The sequence below is a fragment of the Lonchura striata genome, chromosome 10, assembly GCF_046129695.1.
Source record: "Lonchura striata isolate bLonStr1 chromosome 10, bLonStr1.mat, whole genome shotgun sequence".
In the NCBI taxonomy this organism is placed as follows: Eukaryota; Metazoa; Chordata; class Aves; order Passeriformes; family Estrildidae; genus Lonchura; species Lonchura striata.
The window spans coordinates 22970868-22996220 of NC_134612.1; the positions used below are offsets into that span (position 1 = coordinate 22970868).

A 25353-nucleotide genomic window follows, 5' to 3' on the forward strand; every position below is an offset into this window, starting at 1 on the left:
AAAATAGCCAAGATAATGAGACAGCAGCTGGTGGAGATCCCTGCTACAAGGTGTTATTAAGGCGAAATTCAAATTTCACCTTAATCTGAGGGTGACCTCATTGATGGGACTTGTTGAGAGGGTAACTTGTCCTCTTTGAGTTCTTCATCACCATTTAATTAACCTGAAGAGAAACATTGGAGGGGTAGCTGTAAAAATTCAAGATTCAATTCCTGCACGATTGGAAGTTACAAAACTCATGAGAACAGGGTAAAGATTAATGAGAAAGAGTTTAAGTGATCCTCTGACAAAACATTTGCGGCATTTATTACTCAAGGTGGCAGCAGGTTGTTGTGCATAGCTAACAGCAGGTGCCACTGGGTAAAACAGAAGAAATCTTATAAAAAGGAGATTAAGGCTGGGATAAAACAGGGTCTAGAAAGACACTGAACAGCAAAATCCTCTGAAGAAAGATCTCTGAGCAGTAGAGGGAAGGTGGAAGATGGAGGTGGTATCATAGTACTGCACAATGATTGTTAAGAAGACAAAAAAGCCCCTCTCTGCTGTTACCAACCAAACTGCCCATGCTCTGGTACACCAGCCCCAGTTATAAATATGAATCAAATTATTCTGAAGCCACACATTTAAAGAAATCCCCCTAAAACTTGGCCACACTGCCAATCCTTTCAGAAACACACCAGCCCATGCCCTTTACTCACACACTCTACAAGCACCAAGGAGTTGGGTGTGAGCACAAAAGGCTGGTGGTGCTGTCAGCTGGAGTTCACCATGATCTTAAAAGTGATGCAAAACAAGAGGGGATAACAAATGGAGAAGGTTTTCTCTTTTGCACAGATGCAGCCCAAGGGAAGCTCCTGTTATCAGCCATCCACAGCTCCATCCAGTGTCCAGGGACTGAGTGAAGCAGCTGGGGAAGCCAGTGGATGTGAAGAGAAACAACGACCAGATGGGAAGCATGGGGGCCATAGATAAGGGCAGGAGAGCTGCAGCTCTGAGTGTTGCTTTCAGGCAATCAAAGAATAAGGAAAAGAATAAAAATGGGGTTTCACAACTGCTGGTTGTGAGGAAGGTAATCAGCTGACTGCAATTTGTGCTGTGTGATGTGATGTGTGCTGGCCAGAGTGGCAGGAAGGAAGCAGAGCATCCTGTCATGCTGTGATGACACCTTCTGCTGGCCAGCAGTAACCTGGGAGAGGGCTTTTCTGTGCCTGTTTGGGAAGAGAGGGACTGCAAGGAGGCTTCTGTGAGGGAGGGAAGAGAGCAAGGTAAAGCTGTGCTGGAGAGAGGAGGAGTCTGCTAATAAATCAGGAAGATGATGGCACTCATCTGGAAAGACACAAAAACTGCCACAGAAGTCAAGGCTGGAAAGGAAATTGGACATGACATGTGGTCTGCTCTCCTGGCCAAAAACAAGATCATGGATACGGAATCATAGAATAATTTGTGTTGGAAGGGTAAAGGTCACCTAGTCCAACCCCAACCTTGTCTGTGTTTATCTGTGCAATGTCACTGTCTGTATGTCCCCAGAAGGTCACTGCCATCGATGCAGATCCTGTCATGGTCACTCACTTTAGGCAAACATTGGCTTCAGAACTGAACTGGTTACACTGAAGGATCTCACCTTTAATTTTATCAGAAGAGATTTATTTCAGTATTTGAAGGATGAAAGGACTCTCTCCACTGGAGACACAGCTCTCATCTGGAATAGGTCCTCTTAAAAGCTATAGAATGAGACTGTAACACAGACTGAAACCAGATCCTCCCCAGGCATCACTGGAGATGAACCCAGTTTGGATTTTATGTCAAAGTGGTACAAAACAGATGCAGACAGGGAGTATTTCTAGAGCAAACTAAACAGCAGAAACTGAGAAACAAAACTGCAAAAAGGAATAATCTTGATCATTAATTTCAGCCATTCTCTAAAGAAGCTACGGGTATAAAATATTAAATATATCCTGCACCTGATACCTAATTCCTCCAACTGGGTTGTGCAGAGGGGTGGACAGCACAGCATGCTGCAATGCATGAGGCATTATTTTAGTCCTAATTCTGCCTGTTCCGGGATTACAGCATTAACACCCAAATCTCACAGCGCAGCTCAAGGAGAAAACAAAACCGAGATTCCCCGCGCTGTGTCCGTGGGGTGAGGAAAGCCCTGCGCTGGAGGAGGCAGCCAGGAGAGCTATTTTTCAGCAGCCAGACCGTTTGGGGGAGGCCACCCGCATCCCTCAGGACGCTCGGAGAGGCAGGGAGGACTGGCAGGGAGGGGAGGTGGCCGTGGGGGTGGCAGCCCCGCGCAGGGAGCTCTCCCGGGGCCGGCTCGGTATTGCCGGGTACTGCCGGCGGTCACATGCGGCAGGCGGGGAGGGGAAGCGCTGAATAATTGAGGAGCTGCAGCGCCCTCCTCCCTCCCTCCTCCCTCCCTCCATCCCTCCTCCCTCCATCCCCGTCTCCCCCTCCCTCCGCCCTGCGTGCGCGGCCGGAGCCGGGGTCGGCGGTGCCGGCGCAGCCCCCCCGCCCCGCGGCCGAGCAGCGCAGCCGCCCCCGCGGGGAGCGCGCCCGCGGTGAGTGCCCGCTCGGCGGGGAGGGAGGGACCGGGCTGCGGGGGCGGCTCCGGGCCCCTCGGGGCGCCACGAGCCCGGGGAAGGTTTGCCCGGCGCGGCCGCGGCCCCCCCGCCCCGCCGCGCAGACGGAGCCGGTTCCGCGCCCCGCGGAGGGAGCGCGCCGGCTCCTCCGGGCCACGGGGCACCCCCGCCCGCCTCTGCATCCCCCGGCCCCGCGGGGCAGGAGAGGAGGCGGGGGCGCCGGAGCCCACGGGATTGATTGGAAACGGGGGAAAACGGAGTGACGGCAGGGACACCGGGTGGCCTGAGCCAAGCGACAGCTCTTGCTACAGGTGACCGCACGGAGCGCGCCGCGGGAAGGTCGGGACGCTGCGGGAGGGGGCAGTGAGGGGAACGGAGTGCGAGCAGAAGGGAGACAGCGGGAGAGGGCCGGTGCCACCCTCGGGCCGGTGTCACCCGCGGGGCCGGTGCCACCCGCGGGGCCGGTGTCACCCGCGGGCCGGTGCCACCCGCGGGGCCGGTGCCACCCGCGGGGCCGGTGTCACCCTCGGGGCCGGTGCCGCTCCCGGGGCCGGTGCCACCCTCGGGGCCGGTGTCACCCTCGGGCCGGTGTCACCCTCGGGCCGGTGCCGCTCCCGGGGCCGGTGCCGCTCCCGGGGCCGGTGCCACCCGCGGGCCGGTGCCACCCTCGGGCCGGTGCCGCTCCCGGGGCCGGTGTCACCCGCGGGGCCGGTGTCACCCTCGGGCCGGTGTCACCCCCGGGGCCGGTGCCACCCGCGGGGCCGGTGTCACCCTCGGGCCGGTGTCACCCTCGGGCCGGTGTCACTCTCGGGCCGGTGCCACCCTCGGGCCGGTGCCGCTCCCGGGGCCGGTGCCACCCTCGGGCCGGTGCCGCTCCCGGGGCCGGTGCCGCTCCCGGGGCCGGTGTCACCCTCGGGCCGGTGCCGCTCCCGGGGCCGGTGCCGCTCCCGGGGCCGGTGCCGCTCCCGGGGCCGCCCGGGGGTCGCTCCGGCGCGGCCGCGGCTCCGCCGGGCGCTGTCCGCGGTGCTGAAACCCCGACGGGGCTCCATCCCCGCGGACGGCTCCATCCTCCCCCCGGCGCCTGCAAAACTCCCTGCGACTTGCAGGCCGGGAATGGAGTTGGCTTCCTCTTTACGTCACCCGGCTCGGTGCTGTTTGTTGATTCCGCACGGGTATTTCGGAGCTGCCTGGCCTCGGGCCCGGCCAGGTGCGCTCCAGCAGCACCGCTGGAAAGCCTCGTCTCTGCTCGCACAGCTGCCCTGCAGACCGGCTTTTGTGGCCTGTGAAATGATAGTTTATACAGATCGGCTCGGTGCCCTCCCATAAGTGCTCCAACGCAGCACCGGCTTTGGAGAGGGGGAACATTTTTGTCTCAAAAGAGCCATGTCTGATTTAATCTAGCGTATTAAGTGATTAATTCTCCCAGTGTCCCTGATTTTAGCACGCCAAGGCATTTGTTTGACTGCCCAAAAACTGTTATGAGACCTAAAGTCTGATTGCTAAAGATATTTACATGTGTTTGTTTTATTGGTACACATTGCCAAGGCATGTGACTTAACAGAGTTGAAAAACATATTGTAAATAAACAAAAACCCTCAAATAAGCCAAAAACAGCACTAGAGAGAAAAGTTACCTAGATTAAACTCAGCATCTATTCTTAAAATATACTGCTCAATGGGGAATCTCTGTTGCATGAGAACAGAGAATTAGGGAGTCTTGCGGAGGTCCAAGGTCTGATTTCCCATTTTCATCTGTTAAAAGGGGTAAAATTTTCCAACAAAACAGTTACTGATGAGTAGTAAATAGTGTCAACAAAGAATCTTGGGTCCTACTGACATGAACTCAAATGTGCTGTACATATCTGAGAAGACAGTACAGATGCAATAGCTGTGATAAGACAAGTCATTGAACAAAAAGAAGGGAAAAAAAGGACTTGTTTAGTTGCTCTTCAGTAAGTGGAGATGTAGGAAATTTTACCTCAGCCCTTGAAAACAGACTGCTAGAGTACAGCAGACATCAACAAAATTGACAACAAAATTGGAAGTAAGACAAAAAATGAAAGGAAAACCAAAGCCTGTCAAGGAGTGGAGAAGGGCCCTTACAGAGGAGGAATTACATCACCTGAGAATTCACTTCATTAAAAAGCAGGGAGGAAAGTGATGTGAATCCTTGAATCTAAGAGCCTCCACAGAAAGAAATTAGCAGGCATTGAGTTATTCCTCTGTCTGGCAAAAAGAGGCACAACATGAACTTGTGCCGAGATGCTAAAGCCAAAACGTTCCAGTTTAAGGGAGGGATCACATTTTTGAACAGAGGAGTGCTGGTGACCTGATGAAAGAGCCATCAGGAAATGTTCTGGATTCTCCATCTGTTTATGTCAAGGTTTTTGATGTCCTCCCAAAATATGCAACTTAGCCAAAGCAAGGCATTGGGCTCCCTGCAGCAGTAATTGCCTGGAAACTAATGGCCTGAGACTCAGACAGAATTAACTCAGAGGACCTTATGGTACCTTTGATCCTTCATTCCCCAAATAAGGCATGGACATGTTACAACTTTATTTCCAGACACCCCTCTAGAGACGTACTACCTCCCCAGTGGGTGGGATTTTTAACCATATGTAAAAAACAGAACAAATAAGTCACCAAATTCTATATTGAATCCTCCAATTTTCCAATTGGCTTCATTCATTAACTCTCCTCCAAAAGAATATCTCCCTTTGTGCATGTTGCAGTAAATACATAAAAATGCATGTTGCATTTTAAGACATAAATCATTCTCCTCAGGGAGTTATTCATGACTCTCAAGTCGAGACATATCTTATCCTTCTCTAATTTTTTTTTATTATATAAAAATGATAAAAATTTATTCTTTGTGTAACTTCAGAGTCTCAGATGGGATCATATCAGGAAGGATTCCAGCCAAAATAATTTTAAAGGATATATTTGTAGGCTGATTTGACACTACTTCCTTCTGAAGACAGTCTGTTTCCTCAGTTCTGAAATCACGCAGATATAATAAAAATCCTTCCATGTTCCCTTAAAGGCAACAGGAGATTTTCTAGAAAATTCAATGAGAACAGAACAACCTCCTAATGGCTAAAATAATGTTTTTTCTCTGAAGCCCTGCAACATTCAAGCAAATAGGATGGCAAGAACTTACACAAACATAAATGGGCCCTTCATGAAGACAAGCAAAAAAAAGAGGATAACAGAGCAGTCTGCAACTGATTTCTTAGTCCCCAAATAACCAAAATTTTGCTTTCAGAGCACCTGAGCTATTAAAATCATCATAATGTTTAAGCAACATATTGTTGTTTGGATTATTAAGACATTTTAAAAACAAGAAGGTAAAAACTAAACAAATACTTCTTCAGCTGTGTGTAGCCGTGGGATCTGTATATCACACAAAAACAACATTAGTAGGGAGGCAGCATTTGTGACTCTCACATTAATAAAAAAAAAAATTTAACCCCCAAATCACTCCCAGATTTGTGCCCTCTGTAATATATAAAGCCATGGTTGAGTCTGGGCTTCTCAGTCTGTGAGAGACAAATCTAGGTATGCAAAGTATCCAGAGCCCAGAAATACAGCAGGCATTTTTCATCTACTTCCTATGGATATGAAAACCTGGCCAGAGTCTCACCTCAGTCCAGGGTGAGTCTGCTGAACTCATTAAACCACCCACGTGTAAATGGGAGCAGACTCAGATCCACAGAGAGTCCTAAGACATTTTTCATTTACAAGGAATTAGACATAGCTAAGCTGTGGTTGTCAATGGGAAAATGCCAAAACTGAAAGAACTGGAAACTGTAATTTTCTCTTGTATATTGAGAAAAATTCTCTTGAGTTTCCTTGGCTCATTGAATAGCAGCCCTGCTTCCAGACTATGCAGTCACCTTCAGGGGACTGGGTGCTCTGGCCAGCATTTACTCTCCCACCACAGCCCGTCCCTTGCTGTCACCAGGCTGGAACATCTCTAAAACTATTTTTTCCCCACAATAAAACTGTCAGAGCGAAGCCCAGGCACTCATGAAACAAAGCCAGCAAGGTGGAGCCACACAGCACATGACTCTATTGTTTGTGTTCCTCTGCACAGTCACTGTATCCATAATTCATTGAAAGTCATGATACCATAAATTAAATCTACATGGCAGGTGAACAGAGAAGAGCTTCTGCAGCACATGTGTTTCCAGCACCACATCCTAATTCTGAGAGGGCAGGATCAAAGTGGTTTGCTGCCTACAGGGAAATGGGTTTTTGTTGCCATGCCACAGCTGTGAGTGTATCTGTGTCAAAACTTTAGTAAACATCTATAAAACCACACATGGGCTCAGAGCAGCCCCTCTCAGCAGCCACTGGCTCTTATTTATTGGTGACCATGACGTCAGTGGGTGGTTTGGGCCATTCTTCCTGCACATCCTCAGCTCCCCGAGTCTGGGCTGAGTCTTACTCCACAAAGTTTTTCAAAGCTGAGGATAGAAACAGCCCTTTGTGCACCATTTGCACACCTGGGCATATTCCACCTGCAGCAGCACAATTAAACTTTGCTTTAAACTGTGCCTGAGTGTTACTGAACCAGGTCTTAATGATGGACCTGTTGAGCTGTGCTAGATGAGGCACAGCCCCGTGGTGCTCAGCAATGCCAGGGTGGCTCCAGGTAGGATTTGGGCACCCTGGTCTAGTGGTGAAGGAAACATCTGCCTCTCCTGGCTGTCCTTCCCTCCCAGTGGGAACAGGCAGGAAGCACCAGGCACAGGTCCTGTGCTGCTCCAGCCCTGGAGCAACACACTTGGGAAGCATCTGGAATCTCCAGAGCCTTGTCCAAGACACCTGGGCACCAGCAGGTGTGTTCCAGTCATTAAACAACTGGCTGGGAAGCAACAGGGACTGGGAGATGTGCAATTAATAACCAGGGTCACCAGCCCTACTCCAAGTAAATTGAGACAGAAAGAAGCAATATGTCCTTTGGCTGGGAGCTCTGGCACAAACAGGAGCTGCAGCAGTAACATTCCAGCAGCTCTGCTCTTACTCATGTGCAGGCACAGCAGTGGAATTCTGTAGCTGGGAGACAAAAGTCTCAGGGAAAGAGGTTGGGTTTGGGGGTCTTGCTGCTAAGGGAGGCTAAGAGCAAGGAGGCAATTAGCTACTTTAAGTTAATCATGTTGGCTCACGCTGATTCCCTTGCTACAAAAGGACATCTCTGGGCAGTGCATGTGCATTGCTCAGGAATATTATCATACTCTAACTTTTATGCCGTTATCACTTTTATGAACACATAATTCTTCATTTAATTCTGCTTCTCTAGTACCATCCTAGAGACTGATTTAGTGTTAGTCTGCAGTGAGTTTGTAACTCACTGGGAAAAAAGCCCTGCTGCTACAGCACCAGGTATTACTCACATTACACATCACTTAGGTGTTGCAGTGCCTTTGCCTGACTGATGATGATAAATGACTAAACACATGAACTCCATTCTAAATCATCATCTTTGATCCACTTGTGATCACATTACTCATATAATCGGTTGTGCTGAAATGGAGCAGAATTACTCATGTAAGGCAAGGGGTTTTTTGTCCTAGTGAATAAGAATAAGAAGCAGAAAACTGTAATAAAATCAGCAGGAGCTGCTATTCACTTCCTTGGAGGTGCATTGAACCTGCCTCAGGCTTCTGTTGAGGAATTTAGAGACACAGGTTACAACCAGCCAAATTCCCCCAGCTCAAGGCTCCTATTTGCATATTCAAAAAAGCTCCCATTGATTTGCATATGCTACTAGTGCTTCTTCTGGAACATTTAGTAGGCTTGGGGTTGCAGAATGCATTTTTCCAGCTTCTTCTGAGGAAAGCAGTTGCTTGAGATCCTCTCCTGCATTAATTAGCTGATAGCCAAAATAGTGGAAGTGGGGCAGTGAGGCATAATCAATTACATTTGTATAACTGCTGATGGAACACGATAAGTAATTAATGAGACCATGTGCACATACAAAAGATAAATGCATTTGAAACTTGGCAAGAGCGAGTAATGGTGTTTGTAAGTTTGATGTGCTTACTGTGTAAAAGGCCAGTTCAGACTCCTACTGAATTATTACAGAAAGGTGGAAACACTGCTGCTGAGTGAGAGCCAGTATTGAGAGGAAAAAGCCCAGCAGTTTCTTAGTGGGGAATAAAGGAATCGCTATAAAATCAGAAATCTTCAAAATAAAACTAGAGGTTTAAAAACAGTGCATTTTCAGATCCTGTGTTTGATATACAGGAGAATTTTTTCCTTGTCTGGGTGACGAAGCCTTGGTGTTAAATCAGTTCTTTACTGAGAGATTTGTGTATTTGCCACTGGGTTCAAAATGCTACCCAGAAATGAAATAAGTTGTCATAATGATGTATCAGCCAGACTCTCGCAAGAGTAAAAATCCATTTTGTTTAGAGAGCCTCACACATTAATAAATAACCCATTCTGTGAATTATGTCAAATGAAAAAAGCTCTCCTGTCTGGCCTGCAGCAAACCATAATGACTTTCATTCTGCAATGTAAAAGTATGGATCCACTGAGGAAAGAAAAAGAAAACACAGCCCACTAATTACAGAGATTTTCTCTTGTGTATTGTTAAAGCAAAGGCAGTTTTTAAAGGAGTATAATTCTAGAAGAAACAGCCTGGTAGCCCAGGTTTAGAGTTTCAGTGATACAAAGGCATCTGTTGTCCATTCTCACTGTGAGATTCGGTACAGAAAATGTGTTATCTCATCAAAGTGGTGATTACTGAAAGTACAACCTACTACCTAAAACCAGGGAAAAGCTCAGAGCCACAATCCCAAGGCTGCAACCATGCCACTGATGCTGCTGGCACTCATACTGTCAGGAATCTATGCCCAGCATTGCAAATGGGCAACTCAGTCGATTCCAGAAAAATCTGATTATGCTTCTCCTCTTGTGAAAGCTCAGGATCTGGAACTGCTAATCCCAAAACCCGAGGCTGCAGAAGGATGTGTCAGCATATTTGCAAGGCCAGGCTGGATGGAGCCCTGGGAAATCTGGTCTAGTGGAAGGTGGCCCAACATGGCAGGTTGGGTTGGAATGAGATGATCTCTAGGATTCTGTCCAGCCCAAACCATTCTATGAATATACAAGTCTGTGTGAGACAAATCTGCATTCCTGGGCACCCCTCCCATGGTGTTTAAAATGCCTGAACCTAAGTGGTGTCAGTATATTGGTCCTTGAAAGGCTGAGCACCCACACCTGTGAACCCAAATTTCCTTTAGGAGTTTCATTGTTCAACAACACTGCAGTTTGTGACTGCAGAAAGGTGGGGGAGGCTGTACTCGAAGAACTGGTATCAATATCTGCACTTGGAATGCAAAATCACACAGCACCACAAATGAGCATTTGAAAGTGCACAGAGCCTCTAGGGTCCTTCTGCAGACGAGCACGTGCAGGTACAAAACCAATATTGACTTCAACAAGGCACATCCAGGGGACTGTTAATCATTTTTAGCATTGTTTCTCATCTGCTTCCATAGAAAACCCAGATAGATTAATCACCACACACTTCTTTAAGGCAGTGAATTTCTCCATCTTACTGGTGGAGCAGCAAATGTTACTAGTTTCATGTGGTTTCACTACTCTCCTGGAGGGAGCCTGTCAGACCAGCTCCAAGAAGTTCCTGATTCCCCACCTCCTGCTCAGATCACCCACCTATTGATTTGTCATTTCCCTGCATTGTTGCAGGTTTTTAGGCTTTTAACTTTCCACCTCCAGACAACGGCAACAAATAAGACCTTTTTGCAAATGTGCAAATTGATTATATCTCTTTCTCTGTAGTTGGTGGGGGGTTTTTTTTTGTTTTTTGGGTTTTTTTTTTTGTTTGTTTTGTTTTGTTTTGTTTTTGTTTTTGTTTTTCCTTCTGGTGGTTAAATAGCTTTGTTGCAGACCCAAATAGAGCACTTCATGCATATTGCATTATTTCAGCTCAGCACGCACAGACTCTTGTATCTGTTGTACCCTGCATCCATTCCTACATTATTCTGCAGCATGGGGATGATTGGTACCCATGCAAAAAGGGCAGAAAACAAGTGGAAAACCAACATTCCAGACAATGGACCGGGGCAGGTGGATTTACCAAGGGGAGGGATGTGCCTGCAAGGATGTGCATGAGCATCTCCAAAAGGAACATTTTAGCTTCCATCCCATTCAGGCTGTAAGAACTGTAGGTGCTCCATGTGCATCCAGCCCCTAGGAAGGAGGAAAATACTGCTCCCTTTCAGTCCCAGAGCTGTTTCTCACCAGCTTGGTGCTCCAGAGGATCCCAAGGGAACCTGGACCAGCTGCTTGGGAAGTCGGCATGTAATTAATCCTGGTAAAGTTTAGAACAGCTCAATATCAAGGGATCTGCTGGCCTTCCCTGTGGCATGCTCCAATTTCACCTCTGAATGTGTCACCTCATCTCCCACCTCATCCAGGCAGGAAGATGAGCCCTCAGCTACCAAAACCTTCTCATTGCTCACCTGCATGGGCACAGATCACTGCTCAAATATTGATTTGCTATTTACTTAGGAAAAGGGAAACACCAGCTGCAAGACAGAAAAAAGCTTTGACATCACTTCCATCCTTCCCTCTGCCTTTTTCCTGATTATCCAGGCAGTCCAGTCTCTCCCCAGCAAGGACAGCAGCTAAACCATCACACTGTATCCTCCCTGAAGGCTGGAAAGAGGGAGAAAGAGTGATCTTTATGTACATGCTAATTATATCACTGCATTGCACATTCATGCTCTTCTGATACTTGCACTATAGACTAGAATACAAAGTTTAGGAATTCCTGGGGGCTGCCTCTGGATGCATGGCACCCTTGGCTTATGTCATTGGACAAATTAAACATTTCCTCTTTTATTTTGCTTATTTGTCAAAAGAAGATAATAATGTTTAGCCATCTTAACAGCAATGCTAACACTGCAAAAGCACATTGTATAACCTTGATGGAAGCACCATAGAAATGTGCTGTTCAGCCTCTCTGTGTCCATTATGCATGAAAATATCCCATTTTTTCAGTTGATGCACAGAGAAAGTTGGTCTTAAACCTGAGGTGTTATCAGTGGTTTAATTTAGCAACTACTGTAGTTTAAATTAACCACAGCTCCACTTGAACTGCTCAAGCAGATTTAAAAATGGAAAGATTAAAAATAAGAAAAGCCCAAAAATTACCAGCAAAGGCACAAGGCCAGATTGCTGAAGCTGGACCGGCAGGGACCAGCCCTCGCTCTCGGCTCTGTGCCTGCCTTTTAAATTGCTTTAAGGAGGGCTGGTGATGGAGACAGAGCCAGCTTTTACAGTGGCAGCCCAGCTGGGGATCAACACTGTAAAAACAAGCACATAAAGCTCCAAATCAAATGGTGCTCGTAAGGAAAACATTCCGGGGACGAGCAGCCCCGGCAGAAGGCATCCCTGGCTCGGAGCTGCTGCCTGGCTGATGCCAGCCCTCTCCCTGCTGGAGGAGCTGGGCTGAAATCGGGATGGAATTCAGCCCCCGAGCCTCTCCAGAGGAGCCCTCCTCACCGATAGCGAGCTCACAATTAAAGGGAAAAGGGAAGGGGCAGCAGGGAGCTCAGCCTAGCACTTTTGCTGCTATTTCTCTTGCTCTTTTTCTGGGATTGCAGCGGTGTTTGCTGCCAGGAGATGCCTTTTCCATCATGTCGAGCTACCTCCAGCATCCCTTTGAGCCTTTGGGGCTCTGTTTGTCCAGGGGTGATGTTGGCACACAGTCCCCACTGGAGCACGGAGCAGGTCTGAGGGCTGATGCTCCTGCACCATAAACACCAGAATTAATATTCCTGGGGTCCACAGCAGGTACTGCCTTGAGGGAACCAGTTTCAATCCCAGATTTCTGAAGCACAGCTCCCCTGGGCAAGGAGAAAGAGACTTTCCCCCTAAAATCCTCTGCAGCAAACTGGGCACTGGTGTCCTGCATGCAGGGCCAAATCCATGCTGATCCAGCTGCTGGAAGCATCAGTAATTTTTCCTCTGCAGTAATTACTCTGTAAGCCATGGAAAACCAGGGAAAACCCAACCTTTTCCTCTTAATGAGTGCCCCTGCCTGGCTTTCCATCAATACAACAAGAGGAGCTCTCTTTGTTCCATTTACCACCATTGATGTTCTGTTCCTTGTTGCATTCCCCACAGATCTGAATAGAGATCTTTGCTCATTGTTTCCCCTACAGACTTCTGGACAGAGGGGAGTCATTTACAGAAAATCAAAAGCCATCCCAAGGCACAGGTGTGGTCTGGAGACAATTTTCTAGAGAAATTGGAGCTATGGGGGTGATGAGGATGGGAGATGCTGGGAGGGGCACTGCACTGCACCTCCCCAGCAGAATGAGTTTTATAGGAGGAATAATCCAGCATCAACCCAGACACTAAGGAAGATCCATGTCTATAAACACCTATGTCTCTCCTTCTGGCTTGATTGCAGTTTTAGCCAATTTACCCTGATGAAGAGGAGTGTTTTGGTACAAACAGTGGTGCTGACAAGCACATGGTGGCAGCAGCAAGTGCCAGCCAGTGAGGAAAAGCAACCCCAACAGCCTGATGGTGGAAAGCTGAGCAGCTCCAAAACCCAGCTACAGCTTGTCCCCTCTGAGCCACAGCTCCCTTCATCTTCCCTGGTTTGTAGCGAGGAGAGAAGATTAACAAAACAAAGCAAGTAAAAATTCCTTTTGCTTCCCACTGTTGGCTTCTAGACAGGCAGGGTTGAGCAGAGCAGAAGGGAGCTGCCTCTGTCCCATGGGGGTGGTTGCCATCCATGACATATTTTCTCGTGGTCTCAAATGGAGAGAAAAGATGTTTTCCAAGCTACATAGCAGCAATATGCTGATCTTGCTTGAACATCTGGAATAGTTTTGAATGACTGCTTTAATTGAGCATAGCAGCAATTATAGAGTTATTTCATTTCATAGGTTTTGAAAGGGTTTTTCTTTTTCCTTGATGACTTACAGGAGAAGACTAAACCCCATAAATTGTAGGGCTCTGTTGGGCTGCCATGCAGGAGGACCTGGTCACAGTCCAGCCCCAGGCAGCTGGAACAGCTCAGCAGCCTAAATCTGGGTGCATCACTAATCCACCAGCCAGTTCATGCTTTAAACTTTAACTATTTGAAATATTTAAGGGCTTTTTTCATCATTTTAGCAGTTAAGATTATTCCAGGACAAGACTGCCCTCTCTTCTCTTGGGGTTCTTTGTGATGTTGGTGAAAAAATAATTTCTATGCCATGATGTGGCTTGAGAGTGAACTGAGTGAAATCAGTCATCTCTCTTCATTTGAGGAATTCACTAATTTTTCCAGTGTGGATGTGAATTCCTCCAGTAAAGGAGCACATGCTGCCCTTCCCAAAGCCTTCATCAGAGACCCAGAGACACGATGATGAAAAACTGGGCTCCCAATCCCCCTTAAAACACAGGACAGGTCTTCCCATGCCAGAGCATGACCTGGTGATGGCACCAAGGACCAGTCTGAAGCTTTGGTGCCTTCATCCCACACCATCCTACCTCTTCTGAAGGCCCAACTTCTTGACTAGCTTAAGTCAATTTAGTGCAAACCCTAGTGTAGCAATCCAAGTGTTTCAAACTCAACTGAGAGAAGCCACAAAGTTCAAGAAGAATAATTAAATAAAGGATGGGAAGTGGGAAGCACAGTAAGACCTCTTTTCCAGCCCATAATCCAGAGGTGCCATGCTTTGGATAAAAGGATGAATTTTGGGTGGTTTTTCTTTGAGTTGTTGTTTTTCACATGGCTAAAACACATTCCTGGCAAAGCAGAACCACTGTGGGGGTGCCAGGACAGGAGCACCTTGCCCTGAGGAGAAAAGGGGGCTCAGAGGGGACCTTATTGATCTCTACAACTGCAAGGATGCTGGAACCAGGGGGGATCAGTCTCTTCTCCCAAGTAACAAGTGACAGGACAAGAGGAAATGATCTCAGGTTGTGCCAGGGGAGATTTAGATTGGATATTATGAAAAAATTTCTTCATGGGAAGGGATGTCAAGCACTGGAACACACTGCCCAGGGAATTGGTGGAGTCACCACCCTTGGGGGGATTTAACAGATGCAGAGATTTGGCACTTGGGAACATGGATTAATGGTGGGACTTGATAATCTCAGAGGTCTTTTCAAAGCTAAACAATTCCATGTTTATTCCATGGGGGCAGACCTGCTGAGCTCTGGCTCAGCTGCCTTCTTCCAAAACAAACCTTCCTTTAAACCAGAAAATAAAACCTCACCTGTGAGCCAGCCCATCCCACAACCAGCTGACTCCTTGAGCAACCCAAAAGCCAAACCCAGGTTTTATTCTCAACACAAAGATCCACATTTGCTCAGGAGCAATAACAATTTCTCATTATTATTCCTAGCTAGAACGTGCAGCCTTTAAGCCTGTGGTTGCTCGAGGTAAAAAATCAGCACAATTTGAACAGTGATCAACCAAAACATAAAATGAATGCTGTGTTTCATTTAATAAACTTCAGCAACACAAGGCTGCCTTGTGGACACAATGTAATTAGTTTTGGATGTAAAAATGGAAAAAAAATAAGTGTTTTGTCTTCAAGGCAATTAAAAAAAAAAGAATATTTCTGTATTGACAGGAAAGAAGCTGCCAGGTAAAAATTCATATTTGATAAACTATTTTTCCTGTTCCCTTGTATTAGCTAGTGGGTTGTCAGTTCTTCTTGGCTTGCTCAAAGTCAGAAATCATCACGTGTCACCTGGAAGTCACTGCTGCTGGTGCTATGAAAACCACACAGTTTGCTGAAGAATAGCAGAGAGGGAGGGAGGGAAGAAGGGAGGAATGGCAGTTGCTGATTTTTTCTTGAAAATATGAAAAATGAAAAATATTAAAATATGAAAAAAGCACAGATAAAGAGAAAACCAAGATAAGGCCATTATTTTTGATGAAATCCTAGAGCACATGGGTTCAGGCAAGATAATTTAGAAGCATTAAAAATGGCTGCAGCTGGCCATGCTGTTGGTCACTCACTCTCCAGTGGAGCCCACACTGCTCCTGCTGAGCTTCTCTCCCAGTCTGCCTCAACTACAGGCTTGGAGTCACACTTGGTCCCCACCAGGGCCCAGTGTGCCTCGGTGGCCACCAACACTTCACAGCTACATGTAGCCATCATCACTTTTGGTAGCAATTAAACCACGTAATGAGAATTTGGAGGAAATTGGGTTCCTGCTGTTTGTAGCGCTGCAGTAATGACTGAGGCTAAACCCGTGTGAACACAGAGGGCAGTGCATTGCTGTTGTACAAAACGACTGAGGGTGCAGAAAGGAGATTTCTCCACAGCAGCAGCAGCATTGGTCAAAGCAAAGCTCTGCCAGCACCAGAGCCCAGCAAAAAACTTGAGGGGTCCCTTTGTACTCTCCCTTCTTTCCTTGCTGTTTCAGTCCAAACCTCTGTTCCCCTCTCTTGCAGGGATGGAGACGCGGCCGCAGCCCTGAGGGTGCTGCTGACCCTGTCCGTGGCGCAGCTTTGCCCAGCCCAGCACCATGAGTGGCTTCCTCTCGCGGCTGGACCCGCGGCGGGTGCCCTGGGGCGCCGCGGGCCATGCCCTGCGCGCCCGCGTCCTGCGCACCAAGCCCGTGGAGTCCATGCTGGAGGGCAGCGGCGCCGCGGCCGCCCAGGGCGCGCGGCTGGCCAAGGTCCTCACCACCCTGGACCTCATCTCCCTGGGCGTCGGGAGCTGCGTGGGCACCGGCATGTACGTGGTGTCCGGCCTGGTGGCCAAGGAGATGGCGGGGCCCGGGGTCATCGTGTCCTTCATCATCGCTGCCGTGGCATCCATCTTGTCAGGTGGGTTTTGCGTGGGTTTTTGGGGAACGTGACGTGTCCTGCATCCTCTCCGCTCATGGGTGCACACCTACTCGGCACCACGAGCTACAAGGAGGTAGCACCATCCTCACCAACTAAAAACCATTTCCCTCAGATCTCACACAGCTCATCGGGTGGCCTGTCCCTCGTTGTTCAAATTTCAGACCAAATCTTGTACTGGGAGCCAGCAGCCAAGCCTGATTATCCTGATGAGCTGCCAATGGCTTCCACAAGGATGGAGCCTGTGGGCAATATTTATGAGATTATTGAGAGTTTTGAAGAGTGTGTCCTAGGTCAAGAGTGTGGCCAAGCCACAGGGCTGGAGTGAGTGCTTGTGGAAAACTAGTTCCAACAGGAAGGATGTCAGTGGCTTGGGCAGTACCAGGGCCAGCTTCTTTTGTTGGCATGGCTAGCAGTTAAAAAAAAATTCCTCAATTAGTTCTGGAGTTGATTTCATTGGCTCCCATTCATGCAGGGTCAGTCTTTGAATTCCAAAAAAAACCCAACAAACCAAACCAACAAAAAAATGGGCAGGGAGAGAGAAATTACCTATTTTAGTGAAAACACAGTGACTTCTATCTCCTCTCTAGGAACCCAGCTGAGCATATGGCTCGAGCTGCAGTTTCTCCATGAAGCCAGTACTGCTGGCATTTGTCCTTTCCAGATCAGTGCTAACACGATGATGTGATGTTCCTGCTCTATCTGCTCAGAGGACTTTTCATGCTGTGTCAGTCTGGTATCCAGCTTTTGTCTGTGGGTTGGATAAGACAACCTGAGCAAATGGCAAAGGGCTTTGAATAGAAGACAGGAGAGCCAACACAGCAATGTGACCCAGATCAGCTTTTCAAAACTCTGGGTTTTTGTCATGGGAGGTGGAAGCACATTATGGTTTTTCCCTAGAGTTTGCAGTGCTGTTCCATGGAGATCGCACCAAAGTGAGTAGGAGTTTGAGCCCTTCTACAGCCCAGAGACACAACCCTGACACAGCCCAGGAATGATCCTCAGGCTCTCTCCAAAGCCCACAAAAAGAGACAAAAGCTTGCAATGGGATTCAATGCTTATTTGGATGCCCAACACAACAAATGAACCAAAATGCTTGTTTTTTATCCAAGGCAGCAGTTAGCATTGGTGTCTCTCCTTTCCCACTGCCTGCTTTCCCTCGTCTGCAAAGGTTTTGTTGGCCGTGATGCAAACCAAGAGCAAACGGAGCTTGGGTGGGTCTCTGCTAACAAAAACACTGTCCTCCAAAAGGGGTTTTTTCACCCCAGACTTGAGCCTTGACCCACAGCAGGAGCTCCTCCCGCCTTTGCCCACAGGAGCCTGCGCCGCTTCCCACTCTGCTTTCATCTCCCCTTGCTTTTGTAGCCCTGGGAAAGTGTTTTGTGAGGGATGCAGTGTTTTGATAGTCTCCTTGGCTGCTTCCTCACTTCATCGTTAACACTGCTGTTGTTTGTAACAGCAACACTTTTTTGGCAAGTAAAACCAAGTAAGATTTCAGGAGCTGGATGGGCTGTTAGACTCCTTGGGGATGTGATTTCAGCTCTCCCATTGTGGTCATGCCTGGTGTGCCAGGCACTGAGTTTGGGCAAGTGCACAAACAGATTTTAAGGAACTTTTACTTTGTCCATCACAGATCACCAAGTCAAACCCCACTGCTTGCAAAAGTGATCCCAGAAAGGTTTTGAATTTAAAAAAACCTCAAAAACCAGACAAACCAAAATCATCCAGAAGGTTATCTGGCTCCCCAGGGAGACAGCCATAGGGAAACCCTGACATAGGGAAGCCTCTTTGCACAATTAAGCCTGGTTTCAGAAAGGAACTTTTCCAATTTCATCTACTCAGCAAATTCTATTTACTATGTGTTGCCTTCCATAGTTTTAAGCAATACATCAGGGCACTTACAAACACACTATAATTGATTAAACTGATAAATTAAGTCAATCTCTTTCATTTTCTCACTAGAAGGCCTTTCATTCATCTCTCAAGTAAGAATGCTTGCCCACCTTCCCTCCACAAAGCCTCCAGTGCACTTCAGGCTCCTGCAATCAGCCGCAACTGTCAGCATTCCCCACTTTCACCCCTGTTTATCCAAAACCCCCCTTAGCAATAATCAGCAGTTTGCATCTCACCCAACCCCACCACCCTCTCCACAGCCTTTCCCACCAGCCATTTCTTGTCCCTTTAGTGACCTTCTCTCCTAAAGCAATAACCTTCTTTGGAGCACAGAGCCACACTCTTACCTGACAGTGGTACAGGAGCAGGATCAGCAGCAGCCAAGATGGAACAGGGCAGAGCTCAGCACGTGCCTCAGGTGCTGCTGATGAGGGCTGGGCTGAGGGGCTGAACCTGCCTGGGTGGAGCTGGAGAGATGGGAATCCTTGCTCTGTGGAAGCTTTCTTCATGGAGCTTCATTTTATATACCAGCACATGGTGATCATGAAGTGCAGTGGACAGGCTCAGTGGCTTGATGAGAATAATCCTCAATAAGCTGGCTGCTCTTGGTTGATGAAAGATGGTCCCTTTGGATTGCTTGTGTGGTAGCATTAATTATTCAGAGTTACCTCCAGAGCAGCTGAAAATCCCACTCAGAAGTTATTTTTCACCTGAATCACCACTGCCATCATGGCAGTGCCCTGTGGGATGTCTCGTGGTTCCTGTGGAGCCTTGTGCCAAGCATCAGTGGCAGGGTCAGCACCCACATCACGGCCACCACCATGCCAGCACACCAAAAGCACCAGTTCTCATGCCACCAGTTGTCCTGCCCAGTGGCTGTTCTGTGGATGGGATCCTGGAAGGACCAAGACCACTCAGCTGTGTTTATGTCCTGTTGAACAATGTCAGTAACTGTATAATTACACAAGAGTAATGACTGTCACACCAATTGCACAAGTGGAGCAGATATTCAAGGAAAAGAAATGATCCTCTGTAGAATGCTTGCTCTTTCAAAAAACCACTGTGTTGTCTTGTTTTCTTCAGAAATTGCAAACACTCTTGATTGGGGGAAGAAGATAAATCTATCTCCAAATTAAACAGTTGTGACAGGGAGGAGGTACCCAACCTCTCCCTGCTGTCCCAGGGCTGGGCTGGCTGTGCAGAAGCACTGGGAGAGCTGCATTCTTCTGCATACAGAGGAACAAGGTGTTGAATAGCTTGAAGTGCCAAGGAGTTACTGAGTAACAGAGTTTTATTGTGCAGTTAGATTGTAAAAATAATAACAACAACAACAATATTAAAAATGCAGTGCAAATGCAGCAGATATTAGTACATATTGTATATATGTTTGTGTGTAATACATGGTGACACCTAATGCTGATATTCTCAACCAATTGCTGTACCCAACCCCTAGTGAAAAACAGCTCTTCTAATTTGGGATCCTAGTAGAATAACCAAAACCTCCAACATTTTATACATATTCATTTCTTTGCTTTAGCATTATCACTGTGTATCGATAACTATCCTCTTCAATCATTATCTTGTCACTGGCTAAAACAAGAGCTGCCTACAAGAGCATATATATATATATATGTATTTTTAAGGCCATCAAAGAGAGAAACTAGATACTTGTCTCTGTCAGAGCACCAGTTTCATAAATCATTCAGGCCTGTAGTTATCTGTGAACCGTACCTTTGCCGAGTGCATGCATTTTTCAGCAGCTTTGAATAATGACTGTCGGTAGCGCTGGATGGATGATGGAAACCTCTCGTGGCTCCTGTTGGGCTGCTTTACAGAAATCAAGTCTTGAAGAGTCCCATTGCAAAACAACTCACATTCAAGTTAAGCAGTGAATGGAATATAAAAATCCTCCAAAAGCAAGAAAACAAGCACCACCAAATTCAGCTTAAGAGATTCAATAACTCTGTGTTTGTACAGAGTAAAAACAGCACTTAAGGAAGAGCAGCCACCTCATAGCAGTTTTATAAATTATTCATTCCCCTCTCTATACTGAACTGATTGCAAATTTGAAGCAATTATTATCTCCTAAATGGAGAATATTGGTTGATAGAGAGCTGAATAATTACTACATGTTTACTCAATGGTAGTAACAGCCTTAACCAATTCACCCATATGAACTTTACTGGGGTCTTTGGGACAGGGGCTTAATCAGTGTTAAACATGCAGGACCCTTCCAGCACTTGTCCTGAATAATATTTGGGGAATTTGAGACTAAGTACATCCATTCATTTAAAAAAAAAAAAGCTCATGGTTTTTTTAATACATCAATGTGTCAGGGTCAGGTTTTTATTAAAAATTATCCTGACATAGTAAGCGCACAAGGGTTCAAAGAGTATTGAAGTCTGATGAATCCTCCTCCCAAACGTTTATAGTTAAATACTTCTTTTTGCTTTTCTTTTCTTCTTCTGCACAGTTAGTTTTGCAAGTGTTCTTTAGAAGACTTAAATATAATATTTTTTAGGTGTTAAAATAAGTTATGTTCTCTATGTAAGGCATCTTCAAACTCCTCTTGCCTGGGTATGAACAAAAGTGGGTATGAACAAAAGCAGGGATGATCAGGACAGTGCTCGTGCCTGGATCTGCAGAACAATAATGCAGGATAAGTGTTTGAAGATTGGAATTTTGGGGCAGAGAGAGGTATAACCTCCTCTGAGCCCTCCTGTGGCATCTTCCTCTGGGATGAGACTGTGCAGCACTGGTCCAGGATCCCATGTAAACATCTGGCTGGTTTGAACTGTGTCTTCTCAAAAAGAAAAACCTGTCACAACTTGATTTTAGTGGGAAGGAGGGTCACCATGAAATGTCTCTGTGATCCTGATGTTGATTGTAATCCTGGCACCTCCTTGCACCTCTGGGAAGGAAGCACCAAGGCAGTTTTTTTCCATTTCCCAACCTCTTTTTCCTTACACCTCTTCCTCTTTTTCCAAACAGGCGTTTGCTACGCTGAGTTCGGCGTGCGGGTCCCCAAGACCACGGGCTCTGCCTACACCTACAGCTACGTCACCGTGGGGGAGTTTGTGGCGTTCTTCATCGGCTGGAACCTCATCCTGGAGTACCTGATCGGGACGGCCGCGGGCGCCAGCGCCCTCAGCAGCATGTTTGACTCGCTGGCCAACCACACCATCAGCCGCTGGATGATCAACAGCGTCGGCACGCTCAACGGCCTGGGTGCGTCCTGCTGTGCAGAGACACCTCCATCAGTTCGGGCCTGGAACAGTAATTGGAAGCTTGTCAGGAGTCAGACATGGATATTAGGCTTCATTCATTATTCACTCTCTGTCTGGTATTTTGCCTCAGCAGCCTGGCGCACAGGCAGGATTGGAGGGGATGGGATATGGGACACTTTGGGCCCCTTTGGGATGAGCTGGCATTTAGAATACATGCACAGAAATAGTCGCATGTCAGAGGGTAGGGGCAGCACAGAAACACTTCACCCAGTGCAAACAGTCCGCTTGGTCCTCTTGAGGCACACACAGAATTTGTTAAAGAGCACAAGCTGGTGTCTGCTCTACTGCCAGGGACTGGGGGCTGTGGTGGTCCTGTATGATCAACAGTTCTAGCAACAGTCCATGAATCCTACCGGTAAGCAAACCAGCCAGCTGTCCTGTACCTATGTCATGAAAACTTCATCGCTGATTGATTTTTAATGAGTACTTGGCAGATACATGTTATGCAAATTGGGACACAGTCATTGGTTTGCTGCTCTCCCAAAAGTCCAGACAGTGTCTTGAGGCGTCAAGATTTATCACCTTAATTAAACAGTTTTAGCTAGTGGAGACACAGGCCTCTGGAGACCACTTTTGCAACGAGACCAAAGAGTTCTGCAAAACGTCAAGGTCTGAAAAGTGTTTAAAACTCCCCCACAGAGTTCCTGGATATTCTGTGGATGGAGAGTAGCACATCTCTTTTCTCTCACCTAGGGAAAGGAGAGGAGTCGTACCCTGACCTTCTTGCTCTGGTCATTGCTGTCATTGTGACCATCATTGTGGCCATGGGGGTGAAGAACTCAGTGGGACTCAACAACGTGCTCAATGTCATTAACTTGGCAGTTTGGGTCTTCATCATGATTGCTGGTCTGTTTTACATCAAAAGTGACAACTGGGCTGAAGGACAATTCCTGCCGTTCGGATGGCCAGGGGTAAGTCCTGTGGGCACGGAGGGACACACAGCACCTAAGTGCTGCCACACACTCAGCCTTGCTCATGGTTTACACACCCCAATTCTGCTGCACCCTCCAGATTCCAGCCCTGTTAAATCCACCTGTGCCTTGGCCAGGGACCTCCAAATTCCAGGAGTGCAGGCTTGTATCCAGACCTGCTCTTCCCCCCAAACCCAAAGACTACGGCAATGATTTATCTCCTAACTCCTCTTAGCATAAACCCAGAACTTTTCCAAAAGTCCTTCTGCAGAGCCAAACTCCACATGAAGGTATCCCCAAGGAAATGCCACTAATTGCCAGGCAGTGAAGCAAAATGCTGTGGCTATCTGAGGCAGGGTGCTCCAGAGAGCTGGATCTGCCTCTGTGGAGAGGGGAGATACTTTTGTTGGCTGGTTTTCAACAACAATGTTCTCAATCATTTGTTTTGAGCACTTCATAATGCCACCTGCCAGTACTTATTTTATGGATGTTCCCTCAAAGCTTACTGAGAATTTGAACATATTTGGCTTTTTTAGCTTGCTTGCACTGGTTTTTATCCAAGGATGAACAGAGACTGAAAATATCTCAGCTGGCCTAAACCCAAGATAATTTCTCAGATTTACACTGTTCAACTCCATTGGGGTTTTGTGAAGAAAAATAAGCAAGAAAGTAAAGTAAACCACGAATCTTGGTTATTGAAAGGGTCCCAAACTGCCTGCACCTTCTTCCAGTAAATCAATGTCTCTTTGCCAGAGAAGGGCTCTGAGGCTCACTTGAGAACGGAGGCCATATTTACAGCTTGGATTGCTGTACCATACAATAGGAGTGAAAAAGAGAAAATAGAAAATATCTGTTTTGCTACAATTCAATGCACCAAATATCTCTTGCAAAAAAAAAAAAAAAAAAAAAAAAAAAAAAAAAAAAAAAAAGTAGTTTTAAAAGATAGGTGCATTCCCAAAACAAAAAACTCAATAGGGTGGTCTCATCCTTTTCAGCTGGTTCATTGTGTCACAAGTTGCTTGTAAAAGTAAATCCACCACCAAGCACAAGTGTGAGATCCCCAACAGCGTAGGGCATATTTTAAAAGGATAATTACAGACAGTCTCTGAAAAAGGTGAGTTTTACTGTGTGCAGTACTACTAGACAGCTGAGATGACAGAGGTGATGGACAGGTGGTACCCAGCAAGCTGCAAGGCTTTCACAGCTCCAGATCAGCTAGGCAGCCTTCACCCCGCTCCAGTGTTCCTTTCCTATAAATGTCCTCACTAATATTGTATATTGTTTTAAATCACATTTAAAAAAAAATAACCAAACAGTACAAATAATTCCTCATCCAAGTGCTCCAATGTGTGCTCCTAACCTGTCTGCAGCTTCCAAGGAAAACAGAGTTTGTTTGGGAAGCGGCTCACATCTGACGGCTGCTGCTCTCTCCTGCTTCCTCTGCAAGCGGATCTTGCTGCCACATGAGACATCTTGCTAAGGCAGAACATGTAAACATGTTCCAGATCCCTACTCATAAAAATGGATTTGGGGTGGAGGATTGTTAAAGCAAACCTGAAATTGGTTGATTGGCTCCTCTGACATTGGCAGCGTATTCAGGCACTGCAGGTTTGTGGGGTGAGCTGCAGATGCCTCCATGGCTCAGGGCACAGGTTGAAATCTTTTCCTCAGATCAGACTGGTGGGTTTGCAGCGTCCCAGGGTCAGTCTCCAGAGCTACATGTACACCCCCTGACCTTTGGCCACTCATCCTTTAGCTCACACAAGGCACAACAGCGCTGCTCCATTTGTGCTCAGCTCCCTCTCCCTGGCTGGGTGCCAGCCTCCCTCCTGGCACTCAGGTGTTTGATCCTTCCCACAGGTGCTCAAGGGGGCTGCAACATGTTTCTATGCCTTCATTGGCTTCGACATCATTGCTACCACGGGAGAAGAGGCAAAGAACCCAAACACCTCCATCCCCTACGCCATCACAGCCTCGCTTGTCACGTGCCTGACAGCTTATGTGTCTGTAAGTAGTCCCTACACAGGTGTGAATGTACATAAATATGTATGTATGCATATAAATATATATATATGTACCATGTGAGTCCTTCTGGCCACCTGCACAGTGCCTGCCAAGGCTCCTCTCCATTTGTCCCCAGGCTCCTGTCACCTGACAAGACCTCTCTGCCAGCTGCAGGTGGCAGGCAGGTTTTTTTCTCGTCCCCATCCACAGCTATTTTTTCACCCAGGAGAGAAGCAAAGAAGAAGGAGCAGCAGCATTGCAGCATCCTTTCTCCATGTTTCTGGGAAAAGCAGCACTGCCTCTGCTGGAGATACGGGAAAGGATCCAAATGAGGGGAGGGATAGGCAGGGATGGCTATGTGAGATTGCACTGCTCTGCACCCCAATAAAAGCATGCCTGTGCTCAGAGATTTTTCTTGCAAAAGAGCAAAAGTTAGTTATGAAGGAGAAAAAACGCTGTTCTGATCAAAGAAACTCACCTCTCCTGCATGGGAGTGGGCTTCTCATGAAAACAAATTCTTTGACTCAAATAGGGCAAGAGTGTTGCTCCAAGCAATGCAATCTGGATTTGGGTCTGCCCCAGCCTTATTTCTCACACAGGTATGCAGCCAGAGTGTTAATAACCCTGCCAGTCACACCAGCCTCACCAGCCTCCCCAGTCCCACTTGACTCCAGCATCACCCCTGGAGCAAGGTTCAAGCATCCCCTTCTTGCCTTTGGGTAGCAGAGACTAAGACCCCACAGTTTTCTGGATCAGCCACCCTACAGCAAAGTGCAAACAGACCAAGCTCCAGCATTTTACATCCCCTCCACCCTGAGAATCCCCAGCAGC

The 25353-nt window shown here is 47.3% G+C and overlaps 1 protein-coding gene across 2 annotated transcripts in view; it reads left to right on the forward strand.

Moving 5' to 3' along the window:
• Positions 1 to 2478: 2478 nt before the first annotated feature.
• SLC7A14 (solute carrier family 7 member 14) overlaps positions 2479 to 25353 on the forward strand; it is a 29715-nt gene continuing 6840 nt past the window's right edge. The window contains exons 1-5 of one of the 2 annotated variants that reach the window (XM_021548254.2): positions 2479 to 2564; positions 16032 to 16409; positions 21312 to 21548; positions 22301 to 22518; positions 24379 to 24525. In XM_021548254.2, the coding sequence (XP_021403929.2) occupies positions 16106 to 16409; positions 21312 to 21548; positions 22301 to 22518; positions 24379 to 24525 (906 nt within the window). In that variant the 5' untranslated portion in view covers positions 2479 to 2564; positions 16032 to 16105. Of the gene's footprint in view, positions 2565 to 2757; positions 2897 to 16031; positions 16410 to 21311; positions 21549 to 22300; positions 22519 to 24378; positions 24526 to 25353 lie in introns of those variants that run through there. The other variant, XM_021548253.2, reaches the window with a different exon arrangement.